Source organism: Papaver somniferum, chromosome 3, assembly GCF_003573695.1.
Source record: "Papaver somniferum cultivar HN1 chromosome 3, ASM357369v1, whole genome shotgun sequence".
NCBI classification, from domain to species: Eukaryota; Viridiplantae; Streptophyta; class Magnoliopsida; order Ranunculales; family Papaveraceae; genus Papaver; species Papaver somniferum.
Window position 1 is genome coordinate 65,418,029 of NC_039360.1, and position 20,517 is coordinate 65,438,545.

Consider the following 20,517-nt stretch of genomic DNA (forward strand, 5'->3'; position numbering starts at 1 on the left):
ATGCAGGTGTGCCAAGCATACACTTACAAACAAGTGATTACATTGTTCTACTCCTGGTATTATATCAAAATGCTATCCTTCCCTTAATACTTAACCAACAGAACCAAATAGGTTCATCATATTTGATTGTCTATCACATTAACATTGTCGTGAGTATCAAGATTTAAGATGTTTAGTTTTTAATGCCTAATGAAATGAGCTGCACCCTAGATTATATGGTAACCAATATCTTTACTTTTACTTCTCTAATGTAATGCATAATTATTACCAAGGCTATGAATATTACAGCTTGATAGAAAGAAAACAAAATGATCCCAGTTACTGCAATCACTTGCGTAAGGGTATATCACAGATAGCCAACAGAAAAACAAGAAAAACAAGAAACCCGGCCCAGGAAGCATCAAGATAGCCAGCAGAAAAAGAAGAAAAACAAGAAATCCCACTACAGAAGTACAAACTATATCAGGATAGTGTATATCACAGATTCACAATAAACTACATGCGACTTAGGTTGCCTTGTTTTTAATACAGGAAACAAATTTTAGGGCCGAAACAACGGAGTAGATCCACATCCACTGCCCCACCAGACATACAGTAGGGTATTTCCATGTTTTAACTTAATGTTAATCCAATCAAACACAAGAAACTACATACAGAATATTGTTTCAAATCCTACATAAAACTACTACTTCAAACCAGAAGACATTCCATCCGCCCTAAGGGGGAGTCTGGTAGGAGGTTTTCCACTTAATTTAGTAAATGGATCCGCTAGGTTTTCTTTAGACTTTACACGATCGATATTATTCCACTAGAGAGCAATTGTTTCACCGTATCATGTCTTCGACGGATATGTTTAGACAAGCGCAAATTTGGAACAAATGTGATCATGAGTGCATGCAATTTATCTGATGAAGAGAAGTACAGTAACACTGGATAATATAACCGAGACAACCATACCTGAACCATAAATAACACATCAGTCATCCACCTCCGCTTTGATCTCTTTTTGAAGGTCTTCCTTGTATTCATCGAACGTCCCAGGGAAAGATTCTACGGTCCCATTCTCAACTATCCAAATCTGACTCTTCTCTTCATCTTCACAGACCCTTGATATTAGCCTGGAATCATGACTAACCAACACAACACCACCTGTGAATTCATCTAAAGCATCTGCTAGTGCATCAATACTCTGCATATCCAAGTGGTTTGTTGGCTCGTCTAATAGCAGAATGTGTGGTTTTGACATGGAGATTGAAGTGAAGACAACCCTAGCCTTTTGCCCACCAGACAATTTCACAATTGGTGTAAGGTGGTTATGGCTGGGAAGCCCAAACTTTCCAAGACTCGCGCGAACAGCCTCTTGTTTGCTAAGACCTTCTTGTTCAGGATGAAGCCGAAGAAGATACTGGACAGGGGTTTCCTCCATTGTTAATAGATCCACAAAGTGCTGTGAATACCTCCCGATTCTCAACTTCTGACTCTTTCGAGCCTCCCCCTCCGTGGGAACCAAATCACCAGCAAGAAGATTAAGAAGAGTAGATTTTCCAGCTCCATTTGGGCCCACAATTGCTACTCGGGTGCCCATATCAATACCAACGTCAACATTGGAGAGCCTGAAATCATCCCTGTTTGGATAACTAAAATTCACATCAATAAGCTGCATGAGAGGAGGGGTAAGTTCGGTTGGCTCTGGAAAATGAAACTGTACATCGTAGTCTCTCCACTTCTTTGGGGCCTCCGCCACAGGTTCATCCTCGTCAACCTTCCCCTTTGCTTTGCTCTTCGATTCTTTCTTATTATTATACTCAATCCGTTCTTTGACCTTCTTTTGCTGAGCCTGATTTCCACTCCTTTTTGAAGCCTTCACCTGTTTGTCAAATATCTCAAATTTCTTATTCATCTCCTTGCGACGTTGCTCATACCCTCTTTCAAACTCATCGAAATTTCCACGATATAGTTGAAGCTTCAGATCATGAAGATGGATAATTTCATTGCAAACAGTATTCAGAAAGTCACGATCGTGAGAGACCACAACAAGTGTCTTCTTCCAACGACACAGGTATTCTTCCAACCAGAGAACAGCACGAAGATCAAGATGGTTGGTGGGTTCATCAAGTAGTAGAAGGGTTGGCTGGACAAACAGTGCCCTAGCTAATGAGATTCTCATCCTCCACCCTCCACTAAAGGATCGTGTGGCTCGCACCTGCATATCTTTAGTGAAACCTAATCCAGCAAGTATCTTTGACGCCTGAGACTCAGCTGCATCAGCCCCAATCACCTGCAACCTCTCATATAACTCAGCAAGTTTTTCACCTGTGTCGTCATCTTCATTGTTGTTTTCCTCATCCCCGTCAAGAGATAAATTTTGCAAAGCCGCAACTTCTTCACGGAGTTTGACGAGTTCTTCATTGGCCGAGACGACAGCTTCAAGGGCTGATTTATCATCACCAACTACTTCTTGCTCAACCAAAAGAACATCAATATTTTTCGGCACGGGAATCTTCCTCCAAGCAAGAAGTTTCAATAACGTGGACTTCCCCATTCCATTAGGTCCAATCAAACCATATCTCTTCCCATGGGCAATCTTCACGGATGTATTCTTGAGAAGCTCTTTACCCCGTGCCGATACAGAGAAATTTTCAATTGTAATATCTTTAACATTAGCATCAGCATTATCTTCACCTTCAAGGACCGAAGCACGACTACCAATGACAACACTGAAGGCTTCACGATCATCCCTAAGAGCCTCTTTTTTTGCCCGAGCTGCAGCTTCGGCAGCCAGCATTTCCTTCTTTCTTTTCTCTTCTTTCGTTCTTCTTTTCTTCTTTCGTTTTTTTCGCATCTAGGGAGGCAGCTTCAAGTGGCTTTATATCAGCATGGCGATTAGATTTCCCAGGAACATTACCACTGGGATTATTTTGTTGGTCTTCTTCAGACAACTCATCCTCATCTTCATCAGATGGTGGAAGATCTATGTCATCAGTATAAGATGTGCGTTTCGGGGCTACTTTTGCTTTAGACTTGCTAGTAGTGGCAGAGGAGGAACCCTTAGGTTTCTCAGACTTTTGGTCCATACTGGCAAGCATAGCCGAAACTGATAACTTCTCCTTCTTACCATCTTTTGTAGCAGTTTTACCTGTTTTGGCTGTTCCAGCCTCTTCAGCTTTTTTTCTCCCATTGAAAACCTGAACATAAAAACATAAAACAAAGTAAAACATATAAGCAAGGAATATTTCTATATGCTTGTTGTCGGCCGGTATCAACAAGTTTTAACCAATACGATGAAGCCTTGCTACAAATGCCAGGACATATATCTAAAACTAATCAGTTAACATATTACAACATTTTGTAGAGATAGCCATACAAATTTATAACAGTAGTCAATGAGCAGTTAGATAATAAAAAAGATGAAATTGCTATGAACTATTAAAATTGTTTGTATACACTACCAAGGGACTTTGTAAATAAAATTCAAAATCATCAAGCGAGTGATACTGAGAACTTCAATTTTCTCAATAACATATATAATCCGACCCATCATTAAGCCGAGTCGGGTCGGGCGGGTGCGAGTTTATCGTCTTATTTGGAAATGAAACATTACAGTCTCAAATCACTAAAATCAGGATGCACAATCTGGCACAATCCAATTGAGGATAAAACTAGTATCCGATGAAGCGACCTTTGGTGTGTTTGCTTTCACTCAATTCATTTCTCATAAACCAGAGATGTAATAGATCAGAAAGAAATTAATAAAGGATGAACTCAAAATTCGAAGTCCCCAAATAAAAGATCAAGTTATAAAAGGACTCACATAATTAAATCCATACAGCAAACTAAGACCATCCCATGAATTTGTAAAGAATTCCTAAACATCATTAACTAATTTAATCAGAGAGTAAAATCACATTTACTTGCAGAGAAACTCCATACCTTAACATCACCAACTCTTGTTAGTTTCACTTTCCTATCTCCCTAACCTCACCATCTCTAACGTTTTGCTCCCCTTATTGGTTTGAGAAGGACGTCGGAGAGAGGAGAACAGGGAAAAGCAGAAATTTTACCCTAATCATCTTCATGCAAGTTCCCAAGGAAAAATTGAAGATCGAAAATTACTAGAAGTAGTGAATTAATCGATTAACTTAACTTCTAACAACATGTTTGTTTTCTCCTCTATATAGGTAGAGGGTTCTACATAGAGGTTTGCATCTACCTCTAGATAAAAACCACTACATAATGTCTCTTAAATTTATGTTTGTTTCATCACTATCTAATAACTCTATATTTAGAATCAGTATTTTTCATTTCCCATTTCACCCTTATATAAAATAAACAAATTCCATGAAGACCATTCCATACAAAAGAATTCTAAAATCTATATAGTTCAAAGATGAAATTCATACAAAAATAAATGCTAAAATTCATATAATTCAAATTTGAAATTCAAATATAGAATGTTGTGATGTGGCTCTAACAACACCAAAACCTCCTCTCCAAACCTTTTACACTAGCCGTGGACAGTAACCATCATATGAATAATAACCTTTACACTAGTCGTGGACAGTAACGAACTGAAATAGCTAGCAGTGGAATCAAAACAATTATGCACAGTATCCAAGACATCACCACACACTTAAATTAACCAATTAGAACCAATCATCTCCAGGCAATAAGAGTGAATAGTAACACCCAGATCTTAAAAGTGGAATCAGCCTATCTGTTCCCAAGTAACGTTTCCCGTCGAGTAGGATATTTTCTTGGGAACACGAGGTTTCATAACTGTCATCACACTGTCACTGTTCCTTCCTATGATGGTGACCAATTTTTTTTACTCACAACCACTGGCATGAATCATTTCAAGGCAGTACTAGTATACCATATGAGGCTTATGCTCGAATTACCAACCAAAACACCAACAAGCATTCTAGACACAACACTTATCTCAATTTATTCACACATACAGTATGGTAGACATAGGGAGCAGATGAAAGAAGAAAATCTGCAGTCTATAGCTATCTGTGATAAGTAGGTATAGATGTTGCTTGCCTCACACCCACCGACATTAAAGAAGATATAAAAGACAACATAGCAACAGAAGTACCCAATTGACAAGAACATCTTTGAGTATCATAAGCACACTTACTAACACTGAAATCTGGCTAGAGCACCAACACTTCCTAGCAAATAGTTACAGTGACAAGGCTCATGTGGTAACTGAAGGTAAACTGTCCACAATCAGTGAACGCCAATCTGAATTATATTGAACACAAAAATAAAAAGGGAGAACAATTCAAAGTCGAAGTAACAAATTGTACATGCCAAACACAGGGTATATGTCAAAATTTCATTCCGTGGATGAAGGACTTCAAAATGAGAGTATGTCCTGTATCTGACACACAAGTGGATAACTGTAAAACATGTGCCCAGTGGCCATGCCATATAACTTCCTTCCTTCCTGTGTATAAATCCAAACAAGGGTATGATACATGAATTCCTGCATGAATGTCTATATGTGGGGTGGGACAGAACTTCTAGATATTGATAAACATTTGAAACTCGCCAATCTAATACATTCAAAAGAATAGCATTTAAATAGGATGTTTACGAATATAATTATATTTTTAATGCTTAAGCCACAGAAAAGGAAGCATACAAAGACAACAGAGAATCAGAAAAAGCCTGCTCACCTGATGATGGTAAAGATAACAACACGTCTCTTTTTTATGCTCTGCAGATAACACTGCGTTTAGTGCTTCAAACCACTCGCTGAAAGCTAAACCTACAAAGACAGGACCAACAGAAAGAGCTTCTAAGAAATCCAGGGAACTCCTTCTAACAAAATAAGAACCATATAATGGTACACTAAGGTTTTCTACTGATAATCAAGCTAAAACAAGAACCCAGAAAATCTCAATTCAACTTGACTTTCAGTTTGACAAAAAATGAAAGCCATATGAACTAGATATATAAGATAGATACAACAAATACTATTTGGATTGGGAAGACAAAAGTTGAGCTATCAAATTGATGAACAATGATAATAAGAAATTAGAATTTTAGAGATAAAAAGAGTGAGAGATCTACAAATATTATCCCCAGTTCAGGCTGCCGATTGATATCCCATATTTGTAAATTTCAGCTCATACCACAGCATGGCCAAAATGTATCCCAAGTGTTGACCCCAACTAATTTAGTCTATCCTAACATTCAATGGAGACTCGAATCCAGCCAACCCCAATTTCAGTGTTATACTAATATTGAAACTATAAATAACATTCTATTAATGGAGACTAGAATTGAACCAAACCCAAATTAACAAACCCTAATGCTAACGGTTTTAGAAATTATAATTTGAAGATAAATTACTGAACAAAGTGAAGATAAAAAGAAAATCATACCTCTGAAAGAGACCGGTAAAACCTTCTTGGTCTTCCAATGGGACGCGATCGAAATTTTCCTTTAGCTGCTGCCGTAGAGAAGAGAGTGAGAGAAGAACGAGAGAGAAAAAAGGTTTTTGTAATTGTAAGGCCAATTCCTATGGGTGGGGCAAACCAAAAAGTTTGTCATTTTTACACCCATTATGGAGCTGGCAAACCGGCAAACGGGCCTGGCTAATTTACCACTTAGCCAGGCCAGGTCAAGTTTCTACCGAGCTTGACCGCTCGGTTAAGTCTATACCGTTAGTTGTTTACTACACCGCTAGCGACTCTTATAAGACCAGTCGGTCTAGTTTACACCGCTGAGTAGAATCTGATCCAACGGCCATAAATTTTTCCTCTTCTTCCTATTTTCTTAGATTTTCCAATGGCTCAAAGCATGTCTATGGATCAATTCATAGAAGAGTAACATGCGGCCGAAAATTAAAGAGTTGCACTTCGAGCTAGTGTGCAAAATGAATTAAGAAGCGCAAATAGTTGGAGAGTTGCACAACAGCGCAATTTTAGCACGTTAGAAGATGAATGCATCTGCAGAAATTATGTTTTCTACACTAATCATCCAATTGTTGATGGCGCATTACGGCTTATTCCATTTTGGGAACGCGTTTTAATGAAATTTGAAGAAGAAACAACGAACCTCAACAATCGCAATTCGATGGTGTTGGGTGCTCGGTTCTCCATAATTTCCAAGAATGTTAACAAGTATATTGGTATGATAAGGGAAGAGGCTCGAAACATGAGAAGTGGTGAAACCATGCTGGAGATTGATCAAAGATGTCGTGCAAAGTGGCTCCGTGACAACGGAGAGAAGTTCCGATATGCAAGTTGTTATAAAATCTTAAAAGTGTTGCCCCAATTTAATCTAGCTTATTAATTATAAGTTCTCAATTTTAACTTATGTAGAAAACTTGAAATGAAGATTATTATTTATCAAACAAAAGTGCAATTACATTAACGATTTAAACAAACCACGATTCATATTAACGACTAACAAAACTCTCAAACTAACGATTACCATCAAATACATAATCTCCTAAGCCTGTTGGATCTTGTGAAAACTCATTATTTGGACTCTAAGATGGTGGTTGAGTAGCATCAGGTGATTCATAACCTTGGAATGGTACCGGAGCCATTGGAGGTGCTTGAAATCGGTGAAATGTTGAACTGTTGGGGTATAAATTACGGATTGCCTAAATGCATCCAAATTGACATGTCCACCACCAGGAGTAAGTACAGGACCTTGAGGAATGAAACCAATAGGAGACTGGAAATCCGTCTCCAAGTTTGCTGCTGTTAGTGGTAGCTGAGTCTCTTCCATCGGAGTGCGATGACGACTTCTACGACCTCCACGACTTCCACTTGCACGATTTCTTGTATTGCTCTCACCGGGCATTTGAGAACTTGACTCTAACGGAGTCTCAATCAATTCATAACTCATACTCTCCCTCAAAGCCTGCATCTGACTCAGGTGAAAATTGCGGAATTGATTGGTAAAAAGCGAAAAAAAATTGTTCAACTCGGTCTGATACTCTTATTTTGTTGCCACCACATTATCGTATGGGTAGCTCTGCTGCATACCTTCACTAGTAAGTGGAACTGTAACAACATCTCCACTTGGTGATAAAGTCTGGACTTCCCAAGATAATGGACGCATATGTGACGACCCCATTTGACTGCTAGGGTACGTACATGCTTTGCCCGTCGGTGGTGGGGGTTGGGATGGAAGATCTGTAACTGGCAAATTGCAAATTGCTGGAAAGTCAACACTACCTAAGTTTTGTGGATGAACAACAATATTTAGCTTGCATACCTTTTGGAACCAATTGTAGTAATCATAGTCATTTTCTGGTTCTTGGATCAAATCATCAGCTTCTTCCCAAGGTTGTCCATTATTTATCAACTTTATCCAATCATCATGTGAAATAATTGAAGTTGGAAACAGGTTGATTGCTTTTACCTTTCTTCCTTGTAACTGAAACATGTGTCTTTCTCCATGGTACCAAATACCGTGACCACTAGCTGGACTGTAAAACACAAGTCGTTTAAGGCTTAACTGAAGCATGGATTGTGCCACTGGTTCATGGAACTCATCAATTACTATATTCGGCATTGGCGTAATGTTGATACTAGTTCTGCACACTTGTTGCATCCTTTGCATAGCAGCAACATTTTGACCATCATTAATCTGGCCAATCCAATTATCAGCTTTGTACTTGTACACGACTGGAAAAATTAATCGTTTATCGTGAAGATCAGGTTCGGCGACCGTAAAGTAAGTATACCACCAATACTAAAAAATAAAATTGACGAAATTGATGTCTTAGTACATTCACCACTGAAAAATAACATTGATAATAAATCTAATAAATAGCTCTTACCTCCAATACGACCCAAAATGCATTTAAGCTATCTGTCTTCTTAGTTGAGCAATCACCGAGACATATGTATAGCTCAGCTAAAATTGCAGAACCCCAATCATAATTTGACGCTTTACTTAAATCTTCTAAAGATTCCAGAAAACCAGTTAATGACACTTCGCTAGCATTGGGGAAAAAAACTTGGGCTAACATCCATAATACAAAAATATGTTCAAGCTCGGGATAATCTTCAGCTATGTTTATCCCCTTGGCATGGTAACATCTCAAAAAAGCCTTCAACCCAGACACTCTTAATCCATATGAGTGTAAGTCTCTGGATTCTGGCTTTCCTCCAGTATCATTTGAGTACAAGGGGAGTAATTGTTTCCATCTTTGATGAGTGCTAAAAAGTGCATATTTCTATATATTTTTATTGGCATTTAACTCATCTTTTGTGCATTAATTCTACATTTTATCTCATATTCTGTATTTTCATTGTTTTCAAGAATGAATATTTTTATTAATTAATTTTGTATTTTTAGGTTCTAAATAAAGTTTGGATGGAATTACGGAGCGAAAAGAGCAGAAAAGTGGTGGAAGCCGATAGGAATCACGCAAGGAAGCCGCGAGGAATGTTGTGCACAAGACCAAAAGGCTAGAAATGGGCTTAACAAGGAAGAATTGTTCTTAAAGAAGATATGGGCTTGGAATACCCAAGGCCCAAAACCCTTACCCAAACCCATTTCCAATATCCATACCCGTCTCCTTCGTCAGCCGTCAGATTGGATCACATCTGAATCCAATGGTCGCAACATCGCCAGTACATCAAAGTCTGAAGCTCCTGTCTAACACTACAACACCTAACTCCATCTTGAGCCGTCAGTTTCGTTGTATCAGGAATCCGACGGTCGATACCAGCCTCTTCACTTGTAGCCGTTAGATCAATCTATCATTTCCGCATCCCACGGCTCAGCTTCGCGAATCATCGAGACTTGATGTAACCGCTCAACACCCAAACACCTAACACCTATACCCGCGGAACCAAACACACCCCTATCCCTAATTCCATCGACTCCACCTCCATCTTCTCCACTCCGTCTGCAATAGCCTCACCTTCACCACCAACTCCGCCAACTCCACTGCCTCAACCACCACAATCAACCACCAAAAGCCATCATGGCTATCCCTCACTGAAACCCATCATTCCCCTAAACTTCTAGCCATCTATTCTCTCGATTTCTTCCCTGATTTCTCTCTGAAACCCTAGGTAAGAAATCAATAGAATAGGTCGAGTTAGAAACGCAATTGGAAGGCATGGAGAGGAGCAGGAGAGTCAGAAGAAGAATGGGTCGACGCATGGAGTAGTTATCATTCCATCAAATTAGGTAAATCAGTAACTCTAATTTCTCTGATTTGGGGAAAAATTATTGTAACCCTAACTGAGTGCTTGTAACTATAAATAGATGTTGTAGGTGTGTGTAAAAGATATGCCTGGACTAGCCAGTGCATCACCAAGAGGACTGGACTAGCCAGTTCCTCAATTGTTCATGTTCTGTTTTTGTTTCACTTTCAAATTCAGTTTTATTTTCACATATTCATCATGTTTTAATTTATCACTTGCTAGGGCTTAGATGAAACTCTTGATTGCATGCCAGGATAGTTAATATACATGTTGTTGTTCTTGTGATGTTTAAACTGAAGTAGGACTGATAATTAGCCATTTGAGCTAATTCACCTGTGATCAGCTGTGCTGTAAGAAGACAGCTGATGCTAGGGGTGAAGTTAGTGATAGTGGTTAAGAATTCAGTCCATTTGAATGGATGTGCTTAATTGCCTTAGAATTGATAGTTAACTGGTTGAGCAAACAAGCCTGTGATCAGCTGTGCTGTAAGAAGACAGTTGATGCTAGGGGTAAGTTAGTGAGATTAGTTAGTAAATCACTCATTGTAGTCTTCCATGAAAGAACAAGACATAGCTTGCATAAGAACTTACTTAGTTTAGGATCAAGATGTGGATTCAAAACCTAGTGTTTCCTTGTTTCACATTGTATCTGTAGATGTAATCTTTGCTCATTGCCCTTGGCTCACTGCCTTGGTTTGTTTGTCTTTGTTTCACTGTTTCTTTGTTTCTTCTGCCACTGTTACTCACTGCTTCACTTTGTTCAATGCCACCTTCACATTGCCATTGTTTTAGTCCATTTTCACTATTTTGCATTTCGATAACTAGCTTAAAAACTTCAACTATACACCCTAGTCCCTGTGGAGATGACCTGTTCTTGCACATACACACTACAATGACAACTGTGCACTTGCAGTTTAACATGTAGGCCTTTCTGTCTCCCCTTATCCTTTGCACTTCAACTCACACCCTAGTCCCTGTGGATTCGACCCGTATTTGCACAAGCTACAATCGACACCGTGCACTTGCGGTTAACAAGTAGGCTTCCTCTTTGCTCTTATTTTCTTACACCCTTTAAAGCCTACCAAGTTTTTGGCGCCGCTACCGGGGACTCGGTGGCGGCGCTGTTGTTATATTTCTTTGTTTTTCTTTCATTGCTCTTTGTTGTTTGTTCATTCTCATGTTAGCTTGCTGTTTTTGTATCTTGCATTTCATACTAGCTGCATCTTGGCTTAGTTACATGTTAATCAATTCTGTAAGCATTTTATTGTAGAAATCATTGTAGTTATAATCATTCCGTTGTCATACTTGCATCATCTTAGCTGTTCTTGCATACTGTTTTGCATTACCAAGCATCTTTGATGTTCTTGCTTACTTAGTTGCATCTTTTAGCTTAGCTTAGTGTAAGCATAGTCCCTGTTCTTGCACTTCCTGTTAGGCATTGTCTTACCTCTTTAGTGCATTGTCTTGCTTCTTTCTCTTGCTCTTGTTATTGCTCTTGCTTTTGCCTTGTTGTTGGGTTCAGAACAAAAGCTGCTGCAATTGAACAAGCCCACTTGCTTTTGAACAATTCTGCTGGGCTTGCTGTTTAAACTGCAGTAGTGATCCTGCTGCCAAGCTTCTGTTGCTGGGATGTGCAATAAAGAAAACAAAAGCCCAACTGGGCCTCAAACAAAGGTCAGGAAGATCCAAGCCCAACTGGGCTTTTGCAACACAATTAAAAGGGACCAAAGCGCAACTGGGCTTCCCTCCAAAAATAGGTAAGCCTAAACCCATTGAGAGAACCCAACCTGTGGGCTTCCTTTTTTTCTTGTGGGCTTGTAATATTAAACCCAACAGTTGGGTTTTTATTTTCTGTGGGTTTGTGTTTTTGTGTTTTTGGGCTTAACCTTTTTAGATTATGGGTTTGCTTTGTTTGTATAACTTGTTTGATGGGCATCATTGATTTTATTGCCATCCATTTAAAAGTATCACTTCGGCCCTAAATCTAAAAATGAATGGATTTTGGTCTGCCACTGGGAATAAATCTATTAGAGAAGCTTACGGGCAAGATTCACCTTATGAGCCTCCCACAGACCATGATGTCAATAGTTATAGGGATTATAATTATGGACCTTTTCAAGGTCATGAGCCTCGATATGCAAACCCGTATAACTATTCACCCATGTATCAACCTAGCCAACCGGAAATGCATGCTTGTACCTTATGTGGTGGTTTAGACCACCTTGATGAATATTGCTATATTTTGCATGAATTTAGGAAATCTAGGGGATACCATAAAAATCCAACTTATGAAATGCCCACAGATTGTGAGGCCGGTAGTCATTGGGACCATAATCAATCCTTTGAGGGTTGCGATCAATATTTTGTAGACCCTAATGACCATGCACACATGTACCAATCACCACAATTTGAACATGAAGAATTTTGTACTCCCATGAATTTAGACCCCACCATAGAAGCTCTCAGTGAGCTAAACTTTGATAGATATACATCACGAATTCAGGCGAAGTTAGATCAGATTTTGCTTCACCTACAAAAGGAGGAAATTCATGAGGAAATGTATGTTGTCCCTAATGAAGCGTCTAGTCCCATTCATGAAAATGATGTTGAATATGAACCTAATTTAGATGAACATGAATCGACTAAGGACACCACCACTTTTAATGAGGACCAATATGCATGTTACCATGATGAGGATTATGATGATTATGATGATGTTATGTTAGAAAAACATGTTTTTGCCGAAAATATTGTGGAACCTTTTGGTTCAATAACATATGGCTTCTCTCCCTCGACCTTCATGAATGTTGTTTCTTCTAATAATCATTGTAATTCATATGATCTTGATATTGATATGGGGATTGTACAATTATTCTGTGAAGATGAACATGACATAGGAGAAGTTGAATCTTCTGTAGACACTAATTTTATTATGCATAAAAACGAATTTGATGTGTCTGATTCCTTGCCTAAGTCACAAAATGTTATGTCTTCCGATGTTGATTTGAGTACTTCGGACAATCATGATACCGAGTTAGGTCTTGATGATTTGTTCGATGAATGTGAGCATGTTTTACCTGTTTCTGATTTAGGGAAAGTATGTGTTGGTACTATTGATCTTATCCATGAAAATAATTTAGAAGTACCAACTTTCTTACCTAAATCACATATTGAGATTATTCCACCCAACCTAGATTTGGTTTGTAACAAAAATTTTAAACCAACTTTTCTGAAAATTCCTAATCTAGGATTGGAACTGTGTGCCTCCCAAGTCCTTTTGGATTATTTTGCATCAAAATATAATACTTTTAAGGAGCCACAATTGGAATACATTTCTTTGCCCATCCCGCAAAAAGTCCATTCTGAGTTAGACCTTGTGAATCCTGAACCCCTAAAATTAAAAGATTTTGTGCTTCAAAGTAAACCTGTTGAAAAATATAGGTTTGGGGGTGATTCATCCGGTTTTTCACGCTCACTCCCATTTCAGTCCAATTTTGGTGTTTTGAAACTGTCTACGTTTCAACACTTTGTCTTTTGGGTTGATCCTCAACTCTTTAGACTTTATGTATATAGTGAATTTTTTGTATATAATCCGGTAGGTAATGTTTAGTGGAATCTTTTATGTTTTCTTTTGTATATATTTTGCTAATCCAATGTGCTTTCACTTAAGTTACTGTTGGATCCTAGCCACTGAATAAAGGAGTTCGGTTCTTTCTTTCGTCAAATCGGGTATTCTCTTTCCTTTTTCTCTACTCAGCATGGTCCTATTCGTATGTTGTCGTACAATTTTATCCATCTGTTGAAACATTGAGGAAAATGTTTAGTTTAGGTTTGGGGGTGAAAAGTAGATACTTTGATAACATGCTATAATTGAAAACAGGACTCATTCTTTTTGAAAAATTGAAAAATTTGAAGAAGAAAAAAAAAATGAAAAAAAAACATAAAAATGGAGCTCATTTACCTTGAAATGTTGACTCTTGTGCAAATATGTAATTTTTAGGATTCTTAGTCTAGATATTTAGGCACCCTGATTCTAGCACAATTCACATAGTGATAAGAAACTTGCACGTGCACGATCTACCAATACATGTATATCCTCATCCTTGAGGTGTTCTATCGGAAGTTTTAATTGCCAATCACTTTAGAATACTGAACGAAACTTGACTAGCTTGTTCTTTGGTTGGTTGGGATAGAAGGTGGAGGTTACATTAAGAAAGACAACCATCGAATTTAACTGGGTGCATCAAAAAGGGCTACCTCTTGCAAAGTGTCATGTAATTTTTTGTTTCTTTTTGTCTATGTATCAAAAGTGTTACCATGTAGAAAAAAATCAAATATCAAAAAAAAAAATGATGTATATATTCAAAAAAAAATCAAAAAAAAATAAAAAAAAAATCAAGTATTTATCAATTCCATCCTCTCTTGTTCCAAAAATAAAAGAGAGTAATCAATGAAAATAAGAGTCATGTAAAGAGTCATCTTTTTGTTGTAAATAGTCTTGTAATAAGAAAGGAGGGTGCATCCATCGATGTATAACGCGGGTAAACTGAAATATCACCAACTCATTGGGTGAACATTCACAATTCTCGTAAAGCCGGACAACTAGCTTGGCTTAGAATTCGGTTCTTAGCCTAAAAACTATCTCTTGGTGATTAGTAGTCATAACTTCATGTCATTCTAGAAACATGTGTAGATACACTTTACACTCTTATCACGTGTCTTTAGTTGTTATCAGTGCTAGGATTGTGCCTTTGATAGCTAGATTGACATCTCCATTTTGCTGTGAGCTTCTACTGTCTTGCACATGTCACATTTCATGGAATCTGAGCTTATATTTTGTCCTAGAACTTTGTAGGTACGTTCTAAGCAAACCTTCACGAGACTTCAACTCGTCCACTAGGGACACTTAGTGGTTTAAAAGGCTTAGTGCATACGCTAAATGCATTCGAGAGACCAGCGACAGTGGTATAGGTAGGATTTCCTTAGTTTTGTTTTACTTGAGGACAAGTAAAATTCAGGTTTGGGGGTATTTGATGAGTGCTAAAAAGTGCATATTTCTATATATTTTTCTTGGCATTTAACTCATCTTTTGTGCATTAATTCTACATTTTATCCCATATTCTGTATTTTCATTGTTTTCAAGAATAAATATTTTTATTAATTAATTTTGTATTTTTAGGTTCTAAATAAAGTTTGGATGGAATTACGGAGCGAAAAGAGCAGAAAAGTGGTGGAAGCCGATAAGAATCACGCAAGGAAGCCGCGAGGAATGTTGTGCACAGGACCAAAAGGCTAGAAATGGGCTTAACAAGGAAGAATTGTTCTTAAAGAAGATATGGGATTGGCATACCCAAGGCCCAAAACCCTTACCCAAACCCATTTCCAATATCCATACCCGTCTCCTTCGTCAGCTGTCAGATTGGATCACTTCTGAATCCAATGGTCGCAGTGATGAGTGCTAAAAAGTGCATATATTTATCCCTTTTTGTTGGCATTTAACTCATCCTTTGTGCATTAATTCTACATTTTATCCCATATTCTGTATTTTCATTGTTTTCAAGAATAAATATTTTTCTTACTTAATTTTATATTTTTAGGTAATAAATAAAGTTTGGATGAATTGCGGAGCGGAAAAGAGCAGAAAAGTAGTAGAAAGCCGGAAGAAATTACGCAAGGAAGCCGCGAAGAATGGTGCGCACAAGTCCAAAGAGCTAGGAATGGGCTCAAGAAGGAAGAATTGTTCTTAAAGAAGATATGGGCTTGGCATACCCAAGGCCCAAAACCCTTACCCAAACCCATTTTCTATATCCATAACCGCCTCCATTCTCAGCCGTTAGATGGGACTACATCGAAATCCTACGGTCGCTCCTTCGTAGATCATCAAAATCTGAAGTCTCTGACAAACACCACAGCGCCTAAATTCCAAGCCTTCAGATTAGATTGTAGTTGAATCCAACGATCGCTTCTATGCATGTGCATCAAAACTAGATACTCCCGATCTACACTACAGTACCTAACATCATCTAACACCGTTGACTTCGTTGTGTTTCAAAATCCAACGGTTGCAGCGATTCATCTCTCATCTCACCGTTAGATCTACCAACCATCTTCGCATCCCGCAGCTCAGAGTCACAGAACATCAAAATTTGATGAAGCCGCTCAACACTCTAAAAACCTAATACCAATACCTCCAAATCGACCACTTCTTCTTCTTTTCTTTCTTTCTTCTTCACCCATCCCTGTTGCAGAACCGCCACCACCTACCCTGCCACTGCCATCGCCACCACCTACTCCATAGCCACCTAAACACCACCAAACACCTAACCCTTCATCATTAGCACACTCTACACCTCCCTCAACAACCAATTTCACCTCCTCTCACGCCACAGAAATCCTAGGTGTGAAATAGGTGAAATAGGATGATGAGATGGAGATAATCAGAGGCATGGAGAGGAGCAGGAGACTAAGGAGAAGAATGGGTCGAAGTCAGTAGCGTGTAATCGCATCAATTTGGGTAAGAATTTACCAAACCCTAGTTCTGTCAATTTGGGGGTTTTTACATAAATCCTAATTAGGTTGAGATAGAGCATGGAGAAGATAAAGTGGGTGATATAGGGTAGGTAATTGAACCTAACTGTGATTTTCTGTCACATTAGGTAGAACCCTAATGTCTACTGTTTTTGGAATTTTTGGGTGAAAAGGGTGTAAACCCTAATTATGTAATTGGGTATAAAAGGGGATATTGGGTGAGTGTTGGAATCATGCCTGGATTAACCAGAGCATCAGTAGAATAGTTTAGTTTTGTTATGAACTGTAGCTTTGAGGGTTTCAATCTTTTCAATTCCATGATTCTCAATTCAAATGCATTGTTAATTTTAGCTGTTCTGAACTCCAACATGTATTTAATTTGAGTGTGTGATTGTTACATTTTATATCAAGCTCCTGTTCATGTTTATCTAGATGCTGGAATAGCCAGTGTCCAGAACTTTGATGTTCTGTATATGTTGTTTTCTTGGTATTCACTGTGTGATGTTCATGTTCGGTTTTGTGTAATGTTCATGTGTTTAATTCCTTTCCCTGTTTTATTGTCCTGTTGATGTTGTTGTTAATGTGATGTTTTGGGAGAACTGGATTAGCCAGTCTCTCCAATTTTTTTGTTGTTCCTGTTAATCATGTGTTGTTCCATCTGTTCTCTCATGTTCTCATTAGCTGAGGCTCAGATGAAGCTTTAGTGGACTGTTAGGTTAGAAGCCTTAGTGCACTGAATTGATTGAGCAATGGGAGAAATCAGTGCTCACTAGTGCTTGTGATTGATTGTACTGTCAAAAGACAGTCAATACTAGGAGCACATCAGTTGAGCAAGCTGATTATCTTGCTATTCCCTTTTTGTATGCTTAGGATCTTAAGTTGGCCTTAACTGTCACTTAGTTCCATTAGGGATTCAACCTAGAACTACACTATCTGGCTAGGTCACAAGGTGGATTCATAACCTAGTTGTGTTGTTTCTCTGTTTTGTATATGTAGTTTTGCTCCCCTGCCATTTCCCTTGGCTTAGGCCTTGGTTCTTTCTCTTTGCTTCATTTCCATTGCCATCTTCACTGCCATTTTCACCATTTCCTTTGCTTTTCTTCACTATCACTCTCCACTGTCACTGTCACCTGTTTTGTGTTTTGTATTTGTATCTGTTTTCTTGTGTTTATTGTTTTATCATCCATTGTCTCATTATTTCACTACCATCTTCATTGCTTTGTAAATATCACAGCTTCACTGCCACTATTTGCTCTTTCTTCTCATTTGTTTCTCCTGTTCTTGTTACTGCATTCATTACCTTGTTTTACAAAAGCCCAGTGTAATCTAGTTCATAGCTCAGAAGCCTAGCTAATCTAAAGGCCCAGCCAACTGAGCCCAAGGCTCAGTTCATTCCAAAAATCAAAGGTCCGGTCCACTGTGGACTTAATCAAAGCCCAAGGCCCAGTGCAATTCAAAAGACCAAAAGCCCATAAGTTCACAGTCAATCCAAAATCCCATTGAGCCCAAAACCATTTCATTGTTACAAAAACCCACTAAGCCCAAAGCACAATTCAAAGCCCATTAGCAATTTAGAAACCCAAAATAGCTAGAAAACTCCAAAACACTCCCAGTCTCTGTGGATCGACCCGTACTTGCACGAGCTACAACTGACGACCGTGCACTTGCGGTATTACTGTAGGCCCGTTTCATTTCGCTTCAATTTTATACGCTTTCCCGGGCCCACCACGCAGCATCGCCAGTATATTAAAGTCTGAAGCTCCTGTCTAACACTACAACACCTAACTCCATCTTGAGCCGTCAGTTTCGTTGTATCAGGCATCCGACGGTCGATACCAGCCTCTTCACTTGTAGCCGTTAGATCAATCTATCATTTCCGCATCCCACGGCTCAGCTTCGCGAATCATCGAGACTTGATGCAACCGCTCAACACCCAAACACCTAACACCTATACCCGCAGAACCAAACACACCTCTATCCCTAATTCCATCGACTCCACCTCCATCTTCTCCACTCCGTCTGCAACAGCCTCACCTTCACCACCAACTCCGCCAACTCCACTGCCTCAACCACCACAATCAACCACCAAAAGCCATCATGGCTATGCCTCACCGAAACTCATCATTCCCCTAAACTTCTAGCCATCTATTCTCTCGATTTCTTCCCTGATTTCTCTCTGAAACCCTAGGTAAGAAATCAATAGAATAGGTCGAGTTAGAAACGCAATTGGAAGGCATGGAGAGGAGCAGGAGAGTCAGAAGAAGAATGGGTCGACGCATGGAGTAGTTATCATTCCATCAAATTAGGTAAATCAGTAACCCTAATTTCTCTGATTTGGGGGAAAATTATTGTAACCCTAATTGAGTGCTTGTAACTATAAATAGATATTGTAGGTGTGTGTAAAAGATATGCCTGGACTAGCCAGTGTACCACCAAGAGGACTGGACTAGCCAGTTCCTCAATTGTTCATGTTCTGTTTTTGTTTCACTTTCAAATTCAGTTTTATTTTCACATATTCATCATGTTTTAATTTATCACTTGGTAGGGCTTAGATGAAACTCTTGATTGCATGCTAGGATAGTTAATATATATGTTGTTGTTCTTGTGATGTTTAAACTGAAGTAGGACTGATAATTAGCCATTTGAGCTAATTCACCTGTGATCAGCTGTGCTGTAAGAAGACAGCTGATGCTAGGGGTGAAGTTAGTGATAGTGGTTAAGAATTCAGTCCATTTGAAGGGTTGTGCTTAATTTCCTTAGAATTGATAGTTAACTGGTTGAGCAAACAAGCCTGTGATCAGCTGTGCTGTAAGAAGACAGTTGATGCTAGGGGTAAGTTAGTGAGATTAGTTAGTAAATCACTCATTGTAGTCTTCCATGAAAGAACAAGACATAGCTTGCATAAGAACTTCCTTAGTTTAGGATCAAGATGTGGATTCAAAACCTAGTGTTTCCTTGTTTCACATTGTATCTGTAGATGTAATCTTTGCTCATTGCCCTTGGCTCACTGCCTTGGTTTGTTTGTCTTTGTTTCACTGTTTCTTTGTTTCTTCTGCCACTGTCACTCTTTGCTTCATTAGTTCACTGCTTAGAGAATTAGCTTAGGAAACTTCAACTCACACCCTAGTCCCTGTGGATTCGACCCGTATTTGCACAAGCTACAATCGACACCGTGCACTTGCGGTTAACAAGTAGGCTTCCTCTTTGCTCTTATTTTCTTACATCCTTTAAATCCTACCAATCTTCCTCCTGATATCCACTTTAATTGGTTAAATTGTACTATTTCACCCTGAGTTTCATATATAAATCTAATGGTATGAACCCTAAAAACAACATGGTCATAAAATTAAAGTTTGTATGTGGAACTAAAATTGTATCAAACTAAAAAATTGAACCTCTGAAAATTAAAATTTGTTTCCGAACTAGAAATTAAACTATTGAATGTAAGAAATAGAACTTACCACACTCGAAATCCTTGAAAAAAAAACGTATTTGCAGTGTTCCACCAACGTTCACAAATAACTCGCACAATTTGAGTCATGTGGTTTTTTCCTTTCATGAAATATAAACGCTGCCAAGGATATCTTCTCAAGGATTCTTGAACAGGTTCGGGATGTAACCCAAACACTTCAGTTAGCTCAGACCACCCACCTCTTAATTTAGGTAACAAAACTCGCCCGAGACGGTTACATAAATGCGTAGATGTTACACCGGATCCAACTAGTTCCCTAACATTAGCGAACTCGTGCTCTTTATCCTGAACCTATACGATATCACTATCTGCAATAGATTTTCCT

General features: G+C 38.7%; 1 protein-coding gene across 1 annotated transcript; it reads right to left on the bottom strand.

Annotated features, from left to right (window-relative positions):
- Nucleotides 1-420: 420 nt before the first annotated feature.
- Nucleotides 421-7,893, bottom strand: LOC113359529 (ABC transporter F family member 4-like). The gene is made up of 5 exons (XM_026603144.1): nucleotides 7,559-7,893; nucleotides 6,396-6,454; nucleotides 5,685-5,776; nucleotides 2,853-3,185; nucleotides 421-2,821 (listed from the first exon to the last, which is right to left on the bottom strand). The coding sequence occupies exons 1-5, from the start codon at nucleotides 7,891-7,893 to the stop codon at nucleotides 977-979; spliced, it is 2,664 nt and encodes an 887-aa protein (XP_026458929.1). The 3' UTR covers nucleotides 421-976.
- Nucleotides 7,894-20,517: the final 12,624 nt, after the last annotated feature.

Bases quoted from the DNA above. Each gene is read 5' to 3' on its own strand.
- LOC113359529 (XM_026603144.1), bottom strand. From the start codon at position 7,893: ATGCAGGCTTTGAGGGAGAGTATGAGTTATGAATTGATTGAGACTCCG. The intron at 6,455-7,558 runs GTACCATTCCAA...CAGCAGCTAAAG, and splicing joins AAGCACCTCCAATGGCTCCG to GAAAATTTCGATCGCGTCCC. The intron at 2,822-2,852 runs GCCTCCCTAGAT...AAACGAAAGAAG, and splicing joins ATATAAAGCCACTTGAAGCT to AAAAGAAGAACGAAAGAAGA.